We start from the raw sequence: 18,289 nt of genomic DNA, 5'->3' as shown, positions 1-18,289 counted from the left end.
AATATCAGACTTCTTTTATTGTACACTGTTAATATACAGGAAGATGTAGGACTTCTTTTTACATTCATCACTTTAGTTTAGCGATGCAATGACAGAATACATTTTCAAGAAAATTCAGGATTTCCGTGGAGTAGGTTTCCTCTGTGAGATAAGTTTTTGCTTGTTTAGTGTACAAACAAGAACAAAAAATACTCGTGATGAAAGGAATGGGATATTTTGGCATATGAAATTTTTCTCACTAAGGCAGGTCTTCATTATATTTACTCAGCTTACAACACACAAGAAAACAATATTAACACATGACTATGTGTTTCTTGTGTCACACTTTCGTCTGACTGTCCATGTCCAGATTATCAAACACAAGTACTTCAGCATCCAATGTAGCAATCAGTAATAATGTTATTTGTACAAAATGTCCTTGTGTAATAGAAATCAGCTGTTGTGACAAGAAGTGGACATGATCAGAGGCAGTACTGAAAAAAGAAACAACTCTGGGTAACAAGCAGTGGTGGGAGGGAACAGAGAGACACACATTGGAAACTATAAAGTAAGACGAGGACTATTCATCCAAATGACAGTATTTTATTACTTCTACTTTCCACATTCAAGTACTTCTGATACAAGATTTATAAACAAACACCCAGTTGGTTAGAGCATGACTCTGGAAACCAGTAGCTCCAGTTGCTGTGTGTTAATATTGTGTTATTGGGGGTTTTGTTGTATGATGACTGAATATACAATCACTGTGTCAGGTCCAGTAGATGAGGAATATTAATAAGGGTAAGCCCTTATTAAACTAAAAGTTGCACATTTCACATCTGAACAAGCATTTCTATCCTTTGAGGAAATCAAGACATTTACACCGTGTAACACTAACAGTAATACTTTATGTTTTATTGGAAAATGGAAACCTATCGAGACTTTTTTACCAAGGAAGTGACTGGTGAAATATCAAAATTACATATTTTGATGAAGCTTGGGAAAAAAAATTTGTGCTTTTTCAGTTTATAAAGAAATGGCATGATCACCGACAACCCTTCTCTATCTGTGGGTCCTGTAGGAATAGTTATGGGTCAAGTGACAGCAGAGCAGGTTATTAAAATTATGAATGATAATTTTACAGTAAATGATGAAGATTTGATATTTGTGTGCCAAACCTGATGAACAAAGTCATTATGAAGAGTCTCATTCTCTTTCCGTCTCTCTGCTTACACGTACTTCCCCCCCCTGGCCATATTTGTAACAGGTTTCTTCTTGGAGTACAGGTGTGAATGATGATGATTATGATGCTAATGAATGTTACTCTCATACTTTGGTGCCCTTGGCAAAATATCGTTTTTACTGATACTTATCCAAATTATAAGTTCCCATCATTAAGAAGAAAATATTACCATCAAATTTGGAGAAAAGGACTTGAAAAAGATGGCCCAGAAATGAAAAATTGCACTTATCAATTCTGAAACATGGGAAAATTTTCAGAATTCATGAGGCTGATAATGAACTGGTGATGACAAGAATGTTATAACGGTGGGAATTGACAGTTGTGTTCCCATATTTATGAGAAAAGTTCGTCTTATTGTTAGTGATAAAAGTGTAAAAAGCTTAAAATACAAACATTAAATTAGACAGCAAAAAATCACCAAATTCATTAGCAAAAATGATTTTGCAACTTTGGAAGAAAGGGTGGAAGCAGCAGAGAAGTTCTGTATACAGACAAGACATATAATTCCAAACTTCAACCTTGATTATATGATTTACACTGACCAGACTGGTGTGAATCAATATTTAACAAGAGTGCAAAGTGTCCCCAAACACTTGTTGAATCATTGATAGGGTCTCTGTAGCACTTTTCCAGAGATTCACACAGAATTTGATACACATGCGCTGTTCTGTTCACGGATCCATTGTAAAATCGCCACTCACCAAACACAGAGTATTACGGAAATCACTGTTGACATGCAAACTGTGGACACGCAACACATCCTCCCAACTGAATGCTACTCTGCATACCGACTCATCAGATAAGCAGCTCTCACCACCAACAGTGCAAAGATCTATTACTCCAACTTTTCAGATGGCAGCACCAGTCCTGAAAATTTTGGATTCCACCTCGTATAGTCAGTTAAAGGCTGATGATGGTGGTCTATCCCAAAAAACTGTTAACCTGAATAAATTAATCCTGTAGAATGTATGCAATATAGTGCTTTCATTTATTATGACAATTTTGTACCAAGAAGGGACAGAAGAATCAGTTAACAGGAAATGGATGAGGTTATTGTGAGTGTGCCTATTTGCTTGAAAAGTCATATCCAGATGGTATCATCAAATGTACCACAAATAGTTCTGATTGAATGTGCAAACATTAGAGTGTGGTCAAGATAATAACACTGTAATACAGTAAATTAATGCAACTGAGACGGACAAAATAAACTCAACAGTTGCGGATGTACCATCCCTGGCAGCATGCCTCGAATCATCAACTGTAATACAAGGTCAGAAAATGCTTGGCCAAATGTGTGTGGGGGTAATTATGTGTTGGACTCGTAGTCAGGTGGAGAAGGGGTGAATTCCTGGCAGAGCAGAATAGAGTGAGACTGCCTAAAAATCAATCTGGACAAGATACATACCTCTAACAAAAGAGACCACTTGCTTAGTTAAGAGAAATGGAAAGCGGTAGCCACCAGAACTGACGATGCTCTGAGCAGCATGCTCTTGCCGTTGAAAGTAATTTGGCAGTGACTACTCGTGCTTGGGTGCAGTGACTGCAGCATAGCTGATAAACAACAGGGTTGCTCCAAAAAATAGTGTTTGTAGGAATAGATCTCACTCATGTGACAGGGGGTTAGATACTGGAAAAACATATAAATGGTTGAGAACATTTTGTTGATTGGATAGGAGGGAAGGGGGCGGTGGTTGCAGGAGGTGGAATACATCTCTGAGAGGAGTACTACAGAATATGGGCAGAATGTTGCTCTTGTTCTCTTGGTACATAAATAACCTGACAGCTTGTGTGAGTGGAAATCTGTGACTGTTTGCTGATATAGAATATGGAAATACTGTGTGGCTAGGACCTCCTGTTGGGTAGACTGGTCGCCTGGTGCAAGTCTTTCGAATTGACACCACTTCGATGACTTGCATGTCGATGGGGATAAAATGATGATGATAACGACAATGCAACACCCAGTTCCTGAGCGGAGAAAATCTCCGACCCAGCCGGGAATCGAACCCGGGCCGTTAGGTATGACATTCCGTCGCGCTGACCACTCCGCTTCCAGGGGCGGACTCTTTGCTGATGAAACTGTTATATCTGGGAAAGTGTTGCTGTTGAGTGACTGTTGAAAGATATGGGATGACTTAGACATAATTTATGTTTTGTGTGATGAAATTCAGTTCGCTCTAAATGCATATAGATTGTTGTTTGTCCTTCACCTCATTTGTGAGCATAACAGGAAAGGAAATGACTGCTGTTGGTCTTTGATTTTATGTTCTCCAATTTTACGTTTTTTATGATTCTACACCATAAATTCATAGTGCCTGTGAAAAACCCTTAAGATCAATGCTAAAAATTCCCTGATTTTACATTTCTTCCTAGTAAGGTTTACCTCGATTCTGCATTCTTATTCGATGTCTCAGTTGACTTCATCCAGTTTTCTTCCTATTAGTATTTGCTATGACTGAATGAGTTATAACTGGCACAAAAGACAGACTGTTCATACAGCAGGTGGTGGTGGAGGTGAGGGAATATTTTAAGCTCTTGCAGAAAAGGGAGATGTAAAAGAGAAAATTCTGACGTAATTCACGATTGCCATTGCCAACACAACTTGCAATGTTTAGCTTCACCGCACAATCAAGATACAACTACTGTAAGGTTGTGGCAGCAATGGAAAAACGAGACAGACAGCATGTGCCATGGCAGAGATGTCACTTGGGGGATAGAGCAAGGGTTTTGCGATAGCACATGTAAAAGACTTGCGTGTTCAAGTCTGACACGATACAGTTGCAACAACTACATACACTACTCACATATATACTTTGCACCACACACTGTAGAATGTAAAGATTGACATCAGTGATAGAAGGCATGAAGGAAAACTGTAGCACCTGAACTTGCTTTTAAATTACATTTTACACAGTGTACAGAAATTTCACCATTTCGTTCAAAGTTACAAAATCATTTTTGTTAACGAATTTGGTGATTTTTCACTGTCTTATTGAATATTTACGTTTAGCTTTTTGCCCAGTTACCACTAGCAATAAGCTAAATTTTTCTCACAAATATGGGAATGCGACTGCCACTGTCCATTGTTATAATATTCTCATTATCACTGTTCATTATCATTGTCATGAATAATTTTCCCATTTTTCTGAGTTGATGACTGCAATTTTTCATTTGTTCAATTCCTTTTCTCCAAATTTGAAGATTTATTTATTTATTTATTTTTCAAAGAGTGGGAATCATGATTTTAATGATGGGAACTTACAATATGGGTGAGCATCAGCAAAATTGATATCAGTCAAGGGCACCAAAATATGAGAGAAACATTTGTTACAATCATAATCCTCATTGTTCATGCCTGTAGTCCAAGAAGGAACGTGTACAAATAATGCTTGGATATGAAAAAAGCATGTGTGAGCAGAGAGAGGGAAAGAGAATGAGAAAATCCACACACCTCATCATAAAGACTTTGTTTGTCAGGCTTGGCATGTAATATCAAATCTTCATCCTTTACTATGAAATTATCATTCATAATTTTAATAACCTGCTCTGCAGCCCATAGCTGTTGCTACAGGAGCCACAAATAGAGAAGGATTGCTGGTAATCATGCCATTTCTGTATAAATTGGAAAAGCATACTGGGTGATTTTGTTTTCCAAAGCTGCTTCAAAAGTTTTAGTTTTGATGTTTCACCAATCACTTCACTGGTAGAAAATTCTTGATAGGTTTCCATTTTCCAATAAACTAAGGGTTTTTTATGGAAAATCACTGCAGATGCATAGCGAGACACTATTCACGACTGTTAGAGGCTGTTACAAATGTAGGTGAATTGGCAGAATCAGCGAATTGCAATGGGCCAACAGCTCACTCACATGAGATACTTTAGGAGCTTGAAAGGGGTATCAACATGCTTCTCTTCTCACAGTTTGAGCCAAATTGTTGAGCTCCATGTCGTGTCCTCCCCTTTTTCGTGCTGTTTAAAGTCAGTATTGTTGAGTGTTAGTGTTACACGGTGGAAATGTCTTGACCTCTTTGAAGTGTAAAAATGCTTGTTCAGATGTGAAATGAAATGTGCTACTTTTAGTTTGATAGGGGCTTGCCCTTTTTTTTTATATTCCTCATCTAATGAACCTGACATTGTGATGTGTAATCAATCATCATATTATTCAGCATACGACACCCAATAACACTATATTACCACACAGCTACTGGTTTCCAGAGACATGCTCTCGCCAACTGGGTGTGTGTTTATAAACCTTGTATCAGAAGTACTTGTATGTGGTAAGTAGAAGTCATAAAATACCGTCAGTGGGATGAATAGTCTTCGTCTTACTTTACAGTTTTCAATGTGTGACTCTTGGTCCCCTCCTGCCAAACCACTGCTTATGAACCAGAGTTGTTTCTTTTCTTCAGTACTGCCTCTGACTATGTCCACTTGTTGTCACAACTGCTGATATTATTGCTCAAGGACATCTTGTGCAAATAACTTTATTTATGGTTACTATGTTGCATGCTCAAGTACTTCTGTTTGGTAATCTGAACACAGACAGTCAGATGAAACTGACAATGAAACACACAATTAATATTTTCTTGGATGTTGTAAGCTGCCTTAGTGAGAAAAAATTCATATACCAAAATATTCTGTTTCTTTCATTATAAGTCCTAAATATGCAATAACATATCTCACAGAAGAAGCTTATTCCATGGAAATCCTGAATTTTCTTGAAGATGTATTCTGTCATTTGGTCACAAACTAAACTGAAGTGATGAATGTAAAAAGATATTCTACATCTTCCTGTTTATTAACAGTTTATAAAAAAAAGAATTGTCAGTTGATCTTTGAAGACTACATGCATTAATAATGATTAAACTTGTTTTAACTTATTATTTCTTTCCGTTGATATTAACAGTAACAGTTACCAGATGTTGTTTCATGAATAGAACTTTCACACTGCAGACAAAATGATGAAACAACTATCACTCAGAGGCAGTGGAACTTTGATTTTACATTCTCCAATTCTACATTTTTTACGATGCTATGTCATGCATTTGTAGCCCTTGTGAAAAACCCATAAGGTCACTGCTAAAAATTCCCAAATTTTAGTTTTTTCCTAGTGAGATTACCTTGAACCTACATTCTTACACGATGTCTTGCTTGACTTTTTCCCATTTTCTTCCTATTGATATTTGATGTGACTGAACGAGTTACAAGTAGTACAAAAGACAGATGGTTTGCACCGTGGGTAGTGGTGGAATTAGGGAAATATTTTTGGCTGTAGCAGAGAGGGAGGGACGTGAGAGAGAAATTTCTGATGTAATCCACAGTCGCTGCTGCCACACAACTTGCACGTTTAGCTTCACTGCACAGTTATGGTACAACTACTGCCAGGTTGCGGCAGCAATAGAAAAACGGACAACATGTGGCCAAGGGTCCCATCCGCCAACTTTTCTTATGCCACTTAAAACTCACTCCCGTCTTTTTGCTTGTATTTCCAATATATTGTATTGAGCAACAGTATTAATTGTAAACCTTTTAAATTTAAACACTGAGTCTTGAAGAATATGCTCAGTCAGAATCCAGAAAAGTCGACCATTTCCGGCTAGTGAACTCTTATTGGCTGGCGACTTGTTACATCACTCAGTAGCCAGTGCAGCCACCACACCATACTAACACAGGTAAAATGAGCTCATCTGCTGGAAGTTTGGACAGTGGGAGTGGCCCTTCAGCAACATGAGGGCAGGTAGGGGCAAAAGCACAGTGCTGAAAATACTTTTCCTGCAGATCATGTGCTAGGGTGGAGATGCCACATAGAAATAGAACGGGGTTTTGCAGTAGCGTATTTTAAAGACTTTTGTGGTCAAATTTGACATGATACAACTGCAACATCTACATATACTTCTCAAGCATATACTATGCACCACACACTGTATATATCATAAAGATTGGCTGCAGCAATAGAAGGTAAGAAGCAAAACTGTAGCACCTGAGCTTTCTTTTAACTTTATGTTTTGAACAGTGTACAGAAATTTGCTGAGCTGACTTCTAATAAGCTTGTAACTTTAATTGGGGATGAAAACTCATTTTTTCATGCCTATGTTTCTCCCATCAAGAGAAGGAAAACACACACCCTTCGAGTTAGATGCTGATGCCTTTCACCGTACTTCAGTTTGCAGTTTAATTCAACATGTTCATCAATATTTGCTTTTTTTGTGGTGAGCACACTGGAAACACTTCTCAAAATCATATATTTTGACATGTAATTTGTGTTCATAGCACGTCAGGAAAAGCTCGATTACCTCAGTTTTTTGACAAATTTTTACTTGCTGTTACACATCCATTATTATTTTTTTAAGAAATAATGAAATTCATTACCACAAGTTATTGTACAAACATTGTATTCAACATTTAATTTCTTCCACATATACAGGTTTTATGCAGTGTATTGGAGTGCACTACAATTTTTAATCATGTAAGCCAATTACATATGTTTCTGTTCATATTTTGGGGATTTTAACATTTTCCTTGATTCTGCATTTTCCTCAATTTTGCATCTATTAAATCTGGACCACACAAAAATGTAGAGGTTTTAGTGTAGTAGTATTTATTATAAGGTATGCTCCTTTATGTGCTGTCTGGTGGCTTGTGGCTTATGTATGTATGTATGTATGTAGTTGAAGTCCTGGTGGACAATCTGGTTCAGGGTGTAGTGTGCAGTATGTTGCTTTGTGGCTTGTCAGTAGATCTGATTGACGTTTTTGGAGCACAGGAGTATTTTATTGCATTGGACGTCTTTGTGGGTGAGATGACCATATTTGGGGAAAAGGCACGAGAAGGGATAGTGTCTGTCTGTAGCAGCCTTCAGAATATTTTGGGAGAGTGGTTACTCAATGCTGTGGTTGTAATGTATGCAAACACAAGAGACTGTTTGACTCAGGGTGTTTTAGGTAGATAGGTTTCCAGCTACAAAAATAGAGATATTGTTATTTATTGATAGGCTTGTTGTGTCAAGAGGCTTTTTTAGAAGCATCATTGAGGTGGCATTCAATGTCAAGGAAGATGGCTTGCTAAGCTAAAGAGAAGCAAGTGAAATAAACTGGAGAGAAGCTGTCAGGATAGAGGCTGCGATCCATTTCATGAAGATATCATCAAGTAATCCAAACTAGACCACAGATTGAGGATTTTGAGTGGCTCAAAAAGATTCTTTGAAGTATTTCTAATTAATTTGTAATCTCAGCTACTACTCATAGCAGTATGAGAATCAAGTTGGTGATGCAATTTAACTTGCAACCAAGCAGACATCCTATTACTAACTGATATAACTAATCAATAATACCATTGTTTGATATAATTTAATATATGCATAAACATGTTTCTATATTTTCCACTTTTTCTGATGAAACAGAAGATAGAAAGAAACTTAATTATTATATTTAGTTTGTGTTTCTGAAATTCTTCCTCGCCCCCCCCCCCCCCCCTCCTTGGGAAGCGGGGAGGGGGGGGGGGGGGAATGTATTTTTTTAATGTCCATAAATATTTCATGTTCCTCTTTTCTCTACAGAATATGGTTGGTCCAGGAGAAGTAGATGAAGACCTGGAGCCTGAGGTTAAAGATGAATGTAACACAAAATATGGTGATGTTGTTAAAGTTCTTATTTATGAACAACCAAGTGCTGCACATGATGAAGCTGTTAGAATATTTGTTGAATTTAAACGGATTGAATCAGCTATTAAAGGTAAGTCTAGCACCATTACACTTGTACATAACAGTGCATTTGTTGACAGTTAAAAAGCTATTGTAAACTGCCATTGGTACTCTTACCTCGGACTTTCTTTAATATATGAATTGTTGCACGCTTATTATCTCGTAATATGTTTCACGTACATTGTAAACAAATTGGCTAACAGGTGCATGAAGATAAGTATAAAATTTTCTTGCTTCTCTTCTGTGTGTATCACAGTTTGTGGTGGCACACAAAAACATAAGAAGTTATTTTCCCACAGGGATCAACAGCTGATGATATTGCGGGTACTATAGCTTACTTACTCACTATCACTAATAATTACAAAACTACTGACATGCTTGCAAGGCCGCCAGTAACAGCTAGTTGAGGAATAAGTTGTATATTCAGTCAGTAGGTTGGTATACTCTGTCAAAAAGTCCTCAGATATCTCCCTCCCCCCCTCCCCCCTCCCCCTCCCTCCCTCTCTGTCTGCCTCTCTCTCTCTCTCTCTCTCTCTCTCTCTCTCTCTCTCTCTCTCTCTCTCTATCTATCTATCTATCTATCTATCTATCTTCCTATGCGAGTTTTCTCTCAAAGCAGCGTCATGAGCAGGTTTCCCCAGTGGCATGTTTTGTACAATGTACCACTATTATTTTGTGCACTTTACTACTTCTACACTGGCCATCAGGGCTTTGCTTCCTCCACATCAGAATTGTCGACAATGATGGGAACTTCGAGGGTAATCCCAAAAGCAAGGTCTCCAATTTTTTTACAAGTACAGAACTCTGTTTGTGTGGCAGTTGGTCACACTGTTATGAAGAGTGCTTCACGCGCTGTGTGTAAACATGCGCACGCCACGCTGAGGCACTCAGTCTTGGCTTGGCAGCTGTTTAGAATGTAGCTCCCGTTGGATGTTACTGCCAAGTGCAAATTGCACACAGTTATTCGATTTTTGAACGCAAAGGGCACTGCGCCAATTGAAATCCATCGCCAATTGACGGAAGTTGCATGGTGAGTCGTGCATGGAATTCAAAAATGTTCGTAAGTGGTGTAGAGAGTTTGTAGCTGGTCGGACCGAAATTCACAATGAACAAAGGAGCAGGAGACCGTCAATTTCTGAGGAGACAGTGTTGAAGGTTGAGCAAAGCATGCGTGAAGATCGGCAGATCACCATGGATGATCTCTGCACGTTTGTTCCTGAGGTTTCCCGAAGCACCACTCACAAAATTTTAACGGAAACATTGAACTACTGGAAGGTGTGCGCAAGATGGATGCCACACATGCTGACCGAGGACCACATGCAACAATGAGTTGGTGCTTCCCACGCATTTCTTCACCGCCTTGCAGCTGAACAGGACAACTTTTTGGACTCAATTGTCATGGGTGACGAAACCTGGGCATATCACTTTACACCTGAGACCAAGCAACAATCACGCCAGTTCATAACTTTCTGAACAGCATGGCAGCGAGCTGGTATGACGTGGGCATACAAAAACTGCCACAGCGTCTACAAAAATGCATTTGCAGAAATGGTGATTATGTCGAAAAATTGCTAAATGTTCAAGCTGTAAACTGATGTAAACCATTGTAGAAATAAACAGGTCTATGTACTTATAAAAAAATAGGAGACCTTACTTTTGGGATTACCGTCGTATAAAGCTGAATCCCCTTCTGGTGCGTAGGAAATCTCACACACACAAAGTTTCTTCCTTTTCAGTTCCTCATCTTGTAATATCAATTTTACCACAGATGATGCATTTCTTGGCATTTCAGTGCTGGGAGTTCTTTCCCTGTTCCCTGCGATTCTTATCCAAGGAGTTGACCTTAAGGGACTATTCAAGTGGCAAGCAGTTTAAATGGCTTCCCAAGGCATTTGGAAATGCCTTGCAGCAATGTGGTAATATGGACTGTATTGCCTGAGACAGAATTAATGTTTTGTGTGTGTGTGTGTGTGTGTGTGTGTGTGTGTGTGGTGTGCGCAGGTGCGTGCGTCAACTGTTCTCTCCCATTGGAAGTATAAGTTGATAGCATCCTCTTACATCTCTGTGTAAGTCCACCAAACCTGAAGGCAGCCATACAGAATGTAAATGCTGACTTACTTACCTTAATATTGTGGGCTCAAAATTTAGGTTTCTGACTTAGTGCATCTAAAATGCAAGCAGTTTTAAGTACTTTCAAAACAATTACTACTCCTCAGTTTCAAGAACCAGTTGCACCCCAAATCCTCTGGTATAGAACTGACGGATAATAGTGGACTATCAGTGTTTGCGTGACTAAACACACAACGGCAGTCTGTAAGACAGTACCAGCATCTCTTCCTGCACTACAAAAGTATAAAATAGTATCTTCTTTTGAGCCTAAAAAGGAACTCGTGGAATCACTAGTAATCCTAATTCTTGATTATGATGATTCTATTCTTCAAGGTCTTCAGTATAAGAGCTCATGCCAGATGGAACTGCCAGTGAACACCTGAGTACAATACATTTGTGACATTCACATTATTGTTCCCACCCACCGTATTATCACTCCTGCCTATGAACAAATATCTTGGCTACACGCAGGTAAACGCAGAGACTTATGCACCCTCTGTTTGCTCTACCACCTACTTATTATTTAATTTGACTCTATAACACTTTCTGTCTGGACAACATAGCAGAAATACTTTTCTCATCAAAGCAAAATTCTCTTTATTTCATAACACAGCTAGCTTCTCAAAATCTTTTTCTTATCTGACTCTGGAGCTACCTTCCTCAAAATCTCAGGGGAAATTGCACTCCTTTTCTGCTTCAGAAGACAGATAGTGGTGTACCATCTATCGCAGTAGCTCTCTCTTCCACATACTTCTTCCAGCCAAGCTCCAGTCTAACCTCCGTTGCCCCCAACTGTCCTCCCTCCCACTTGTTTTCAGAGCTCTCTATGAAACAGTCTGTGTTCTCTTTTGTAACAATTACTAAGTGATTATCACAGCCGTATCAATCATCTACTTGTCATTATCCTTCATGTTTTAATTGATATTAAACATGACTTCCAAAGTGTTAAAATAATATTATTATTGTTCTGAATTTCTGTTGTTGTTTTTAATCAGTACTATTATTTTATTGGTAACTCTCCGATGTTTACATAACTGAGCCATAAGTATGGGTAGATACTGAGAGCTTGAAAACCAATGGTTAGTAATAATTTTTCATATATATATAAGCCAAGCTAAATAAAGCAGTAAATAAGTATAAATAAATAAATAAATTGACTATGCCCTGATTTGACAGTAGGAAATCTACTCCAAGAATGGCATCATATTCATTACCACGTGAGGAAATATTTCCTTTCATTCCAGGGAAATATACCCGTTAACATAAAGAAATAATAGAACTTACATTTGTTGCACCACGCCTCCCCCCCTGCCCCCCCCCACCCCCACCCCAATATCTCACAGTGTGAATCCCAGACCTACACACACACACACACACACACACACACAAACACACACACCATGAAACCCAGACCTTAGAAACCTTATGATCGATACAAAGGTCTGGTGGCCTCTCATAAGTCTATCAAGAGCGTGCTGCTCTGGTTCTTGGATAATGACTTCATCCCATTTCCATTATGCACTTTTTCATAGATCTCGCCATTTATTGTCGTTGTCGAATCCACAGACTTTCACCATTGTTCTGTGTGATACTGTTCATTGTAATATCAACGTGAATTAGTAGCACTCCAGTAACATCTCGCATAGTCTGTCACAGGTGCATTTCTAATAGCACTTGATAAGTTGACATGCCTTACCCAACAATTTAAGATGCGTTATCCTTAATGGCTGTTCCTGTCTACATTTTATCAAAGTTATTGCTACTTCAAATCCTGTTAAAACAGAACTTTCCGTAAAATGGGATTACCAGGTTAATGGCTGTACACTCAGGCTTGAGGCTTGTGGAATAAGTCTCACTAGAACTTACATCTGCTTTCCCTCTTTCAGCTTTACTGGCTCATTTTGTAAGGTTAAATTAGTACTTTGCAACTGTGCTACTTCATTGAGCAAATGTGGGACCATGTCATGGGTGCCAGCCCTCTCAGCTGCTGTGTGTTAGGATTCACACTGTTAAATATGTACACTGTAATGAAGAACAAAGGGAAATATAATATTTGAGCACATGCTCTACATCAGCTTGTGGCAATACTGCTGCTGCTGATGTCCACAGGGATCCAGAATCAATTCCTGATGGATTGTGTAACACCTGATTTTAAACACCCTGTATGACTTCATATGTAGTTGGGATAGATAGCTGATCTCACCAGGCAGACTACATGTATTCCAACATGGGTAGGCCTGGAGTGCATGGTAGCTAAATTTTGGAGCAACAAAAGAGTAGTTATTTGGGACATAGCAGCATTGGACAGAGCCAGCAGGCAAACTTCAGACGGATTCAGTCAATATGTTTATTGACAGATATACAAGCATTAGGAGGCAGAGCGCGTGAAGAAAACTGTTCCTGAAGATTTACTATTACCGTGAATTTGAAATAAAAAAATGTTTAAAGAAAAACTGCATGAAGTAAATTAATATTGTACAAACCCCAAGAATCTGTCTTACTTCTGGAAACTTCAGAAGCAAACCTCTATATGAGAAGTTTCCCAATCCTGTTAAAATTCTGACAGTAAAATCCTTTGATAGTGAAAACAGTAAGACACTCTGAAGCTAATTTGATAGATACGGATACAGTATACTGTAATTCTCCTTACCAGCAACAGTTAAACCCAGATAAATTTGCTTTTAAACATGTACACTAACTTGAATCAATGGCGAGTAAGCTACTTCTTTGTAACTGGTGGGTGTAAAATAACTTAAATGGCGGATGCCTCAACTTACACATTTGGCCACATTTCACAGTACAACACACAAATTCCTCTGCCTAAATGACTGTATGTACACATTGCAGCACACTCCTTCAAAAGACACACACAACGCATGCAATGACTAGTATAAACACACAAAAAATCAAAAACAAATCAAATTATGGCAGTAACTACTGTTAGTGGTGGGGTCAACCATCACTTAAGGTCAACAGTCTTTACAGTACACTATTATACTTTTATTTATGGAGAGAAACATTAAGATATAGTCTGTTACAAAGCAGAAAAAAACTGAATTGGTTGCAATTGTGAGTTTCTGGAAGAGAGGAATGGTTTTGAGTCTTAACTGTTCTGGGTTGGCGTGATGTGGTGACGGCGGTAGAAGCAGTTTGAAGTTGCTGATATGAATCCTGAAAGTTCATCCAGTCATGTCCTTGGCATTAATATATCCTCTTTCCTTACATCCTGTTTTGGCTGGCGGTGGTAATAAGTTGCATAGCGTCCATCTGTCATAGGCCATTTATGCAGCACTTGAAGGTTTTATTAGTTCAGATGCAACTTTCACACACGATAGTTTCGTACAGTCCATACATCGTGTTTAAATTAACATTCCATTTGCTATAATTTGCCAATTGCTAAGTTAGACAGTCTATCTGTTGTTAATATTCGTGGTTCATGGTAACACTGTTCCTGCAAAAACAGTCACTTAGGTGGCAACACAGTTCACAGGTTCCCCACTGGCAGTTATTGTTTTAGTGTATGTCATATTTTGTTGCCAAGAAAACTGAGCAATATTAAATTCACAGTATATGTAATGCAGCTCAATTCTAAACAGACGACAATACTGTCTGTTCACAAGTGCATTGTCACTGCCACAAGCATCGTTTTGCAAAAACCAACAGTGTTCGCATAATACAATGTCCATTTAGAAAGTCCATCATAAAGTCAAATTTCAAACCATGTCTAACACCTGAAAGTCCAGTATTAATATTGTATTAAATGCACACCATTACTATGCACAATACTTGCTTCCTTACCGCCATGCTCATGCACCTTCCGAGACTGTTTACCACACGCTATTCGACCCAACAACTATCGATACCTCTCTCGCTCCCCAGTTCTTACAACACTTCCGCTTATTCTGTTTCACACAGTACATTTAATAAAACTACTTGAAAGATTATCAGAAAAAAAATCTAAGTCTTTGCATAAGGAACTCATATAGAAAAGAGCAAAGTAAACATAGTCACGCTTCATGTTCTACACTATATAACCTAATGAAAATTGTTCTGCGTTATCAGAAATACATGTATGAAGTACAAGGTAGTAAAAGAAAGGGAAAAAAATTATATCTCGTTAGTAGTCATGGCATCACAAGAGTCAAGAGACTTGCTCTTATAGGTAGCTTGAAGCAAATAGCAAGGCAGTGGTTTGGCTAGTCATCCTAATGACTTGGTTCTTTGAATTGCAACTACTCCAGTTGATAGGCTCCATTGACTGTCTACTTTACCAGAAGAAAAAGCTACATGTTTATGGGCCACTTCCTGATGACAGTGCCACTTCCTGATGACAGTGCCACTTTTGAAGTACTAATGCTGCTGTGGCTTAACCCAGATCAGCAGTATGCACTTGTAGATAGTGAGAGGTCACTACAATTTAAATCTTTGATGATACTCTGTTTCTGTTCACCATAACTTCCTATCTCGCCTGTTGAATCATGGCAGGTTTAAACACTGCAGAACAATCTTGCTTGGCACTAGCACATCTGAAGTACTATACTTCTGAATTTTAAATATTTAAGAAGTAAAGGAAACAACTTACTGAGAATTAGACGCATTGAGTTGAAAAGAACATAAACAAAACTGGAAACTTTACTAGCTATCAACTTAATCGGCATTTTTTAATTTTTTTATTTTTTAAAAAAAAGCTAGATTTCACGTTCATAAGTGCATACACAAATTTGGCTGACTACACTATGCCAGCTGACAGCTCTGCAGCTGGACTGGGTTGGGGGTTTGTCAGGTTGAGGGGTGCACGATGACATGGAATTGGGAGGGATGGAGAGAGGGTTTATTGGGAAGTAAAATACAGTGGTGTGCTACTAAAATACTGTGGACCTGTGATTTGTTGGTTTAGTGTATAGATGCATATCATATGCTGCAGTCGAAGCTGTTGCAACTTTTCCCCCATCAGTATTCCCTCCTACCATCCTACAAAATCCAGAATCGAAATTAATCCATGGCACTGTTTAAAACCACCACCAAAAACCTCATTCCTACAGAAGTTTCAGTACTATCCTAAGACCTCACCTTCAGCTACAAACTTGAAGTTCAGCCCCCTCCCAGTTCATACTACAATCCAAATGTAACCCTTCCCCACTTCTATGTAACCACCCTTGTGGTTACCTCCCTGAAATTACTTACCTCCAACATGGTCACACCTCCTTTCGAAGGTCCCTTCCCACTCACACACACAAACCTCTCAACAGAGAAAATAACAGTGCCAGTAGGTTGTAATGTCTCCTTTGAACAAATCATGCAAATTCATGTTGATGCTGCTCCGTCTCAGCTCCAGAAGTGTACCAGGAAACTTCTAGGGAAACCTCTGTCTGATAGTTGCACTGGAAACATTTCTTGAGAAAGTTCTTCACCAATTTCTTCAGACTGTTCCCACTTAGATATTTCTTCCTCTAGAGTTTCCGGAATTTATTACTCACTCAATGAAAGTGACATATTTGTAGTAGCAGAACTACAGAAAGCATTGAAATGTAGAGAATATATGCACAGATCTAATGACAGTGTGAGCACGCAGTGGCTCAGTCAGTCGCAATAGCAGTTTGCTACTGCTTCTATCAAAGCAATTCTATAAGCTGACAACAAGGGAAGGCATATGGCAAGGGGCAGTAACTACATGTTCCTACATGGGTCTCATACAAAATCCGTCAAGTTTTTGAGTGAAAGATGGCTTGCACATCATGAAACATCACAGCCTTAGATATAATAGGGCACAGCCATTTGAATAGTGTCAGAGCCCAAGTTGTTGTTGTGCTTGGTTGCCAAAGTGTTAAAAACATGAATCACTTACTTTACCACCTCGTTACCACCTGGATCCCTACTAATCAGTTTTCATCCCACTTCCTTATACACCAGCATCACCCACGCACATAGCCTTGCCACTATTGAATACTACCTCTCCCAACTACCTTCTGACGCCAGACCCTCCATCCTATCCCTTATACATCTAACCAGTTACATCCTCACACATAAATGTGTCTTGTCCTTTGAAGGGAAGATGTACAAATAGATCCACATCACCAGCAAGAGACATGCATGGCACCTTCCTTTGCCAACATATTTACGGGCTATCTAGAGGGAATGACCACACCATGTAAAATCCTGAACCCATAATCTGATTCAGGTTCATTAATTATGTTTTTATGATCTGGACCCAGGGCCATGACACGCATTCCTCCTCTGCCTCAACACCTCTCCCATCTGCTTCGCCTGGTCCCCCTCAGCCCAATTTTTCACCTGCCTGGACATTGATAAACACCTCTCTCTGTCCAAATTAAATCTACCAGCCATCAACAGTACCTGCATTTTGACAGATTCCATCCCTTCTACACCAAAAACTCAGTCCCATATAGTGCAACCAACCATGCACAGCATATATGCAGTGACCAGAAATCCCTTCTCCAGTTTGCCTTCACATATAGGAACTATCCCCCAAAACCTAGTCCACAGGCGGATTTCCCACACAGTGTCTTCACACACCCCCAATTCTCCAATCACCATCAAGGATCAGATGCAAAGGAGCACCTCCACTTCCACCCACTATCATTCTGGACAGGAATAGCTAAACCATATCCTTCGTGAAGGCTTTGACTGTTTATCATCCTCCCTCAAAGTGAGGAACATTCTACCCATAATTCTTCCCACCTCTTCCCAAGTGGTATTCCTGTACCCACCTAGTCTGTGCAATATCCTTGCCTGTCATTGCTCCACACCCACATCCAACCACTTGTCACATAGATCATACTCTTGTGGAAGATCCAGTTGCGAAACCTGTTCAAGATAGCCATCAAGCACATGCACCCCAGTCCCATCACAGGCTTATCCTATCTTACCAGAGACAGGACCACGTGTAGAAGCATTCATGTCATGTACCATCTCTGATGCAATTTCTGCACAGAATTTTATGTGGACATGACAACCAGACTAATGGCCACCACCAAATTGTGGCCAAGAGTGAAGTTAACCACTCAGTCACTGAACATGCTGCTGGGCAAAGTATGCTCGATTTCAATTAATGCTTTACAACCTGTGGCATCTAGATCCTGGATAAATTACATATATGGGAATTATCCTTGTAACACATTTTCCAATCCTGTAATAATCCTGGTATCAATCATCGCTTGTATCCTAACTTCATTCATCCTGCACCCACACCCTCTTTCCTGTAGTCACCGCACCTCTCAATCCAGCTCCATGTTATTATGCAC

General features: G+C 39.2%; 1 protein-coding gene across 2 annotated transcripts in view; it reads left to right on the top strand.

Moving 5' to 3' along the window:
- LOC124613892 (splicing factor 45) overlaps positions 1 to 18,289 on the top strand; it is a 93,644-nt gene that overhangs the window by 43,976 nt on the left and 31,379 nt on the right. For both annotated transcript variants that reach the window (XM_047142630.1, XM_047142632.1), the window contains exon 8: positions 8,775 to 8,949. In XM_047142630.1, coding sequence (XP_046998586.1) covers positions 8,775 to 8,949 — 175 coding nt within the window. The remainder of the gene's footprint in view (positions 1 to 8,774; positions 8,950 to 18,289) is intronic.

This window comes from Schistocerca americana, chromosome 4 (assembly GCF_021461395.2).
Source record: "Schistocerca americana isolate TAMUIC-IGC-003095 chromosome 4, iqSchAmer2.1, whole genome shotgun sequence".
Lineage (NCBI taxonomy): Eukaryota > Metazoa > Arthropoda > Insecta > Orthoptera > Acrididae > Schistocerca > Schistocerca americana.
This window is presented reverse-complemented; position numbering and strand designations above follow the sequence as displayed.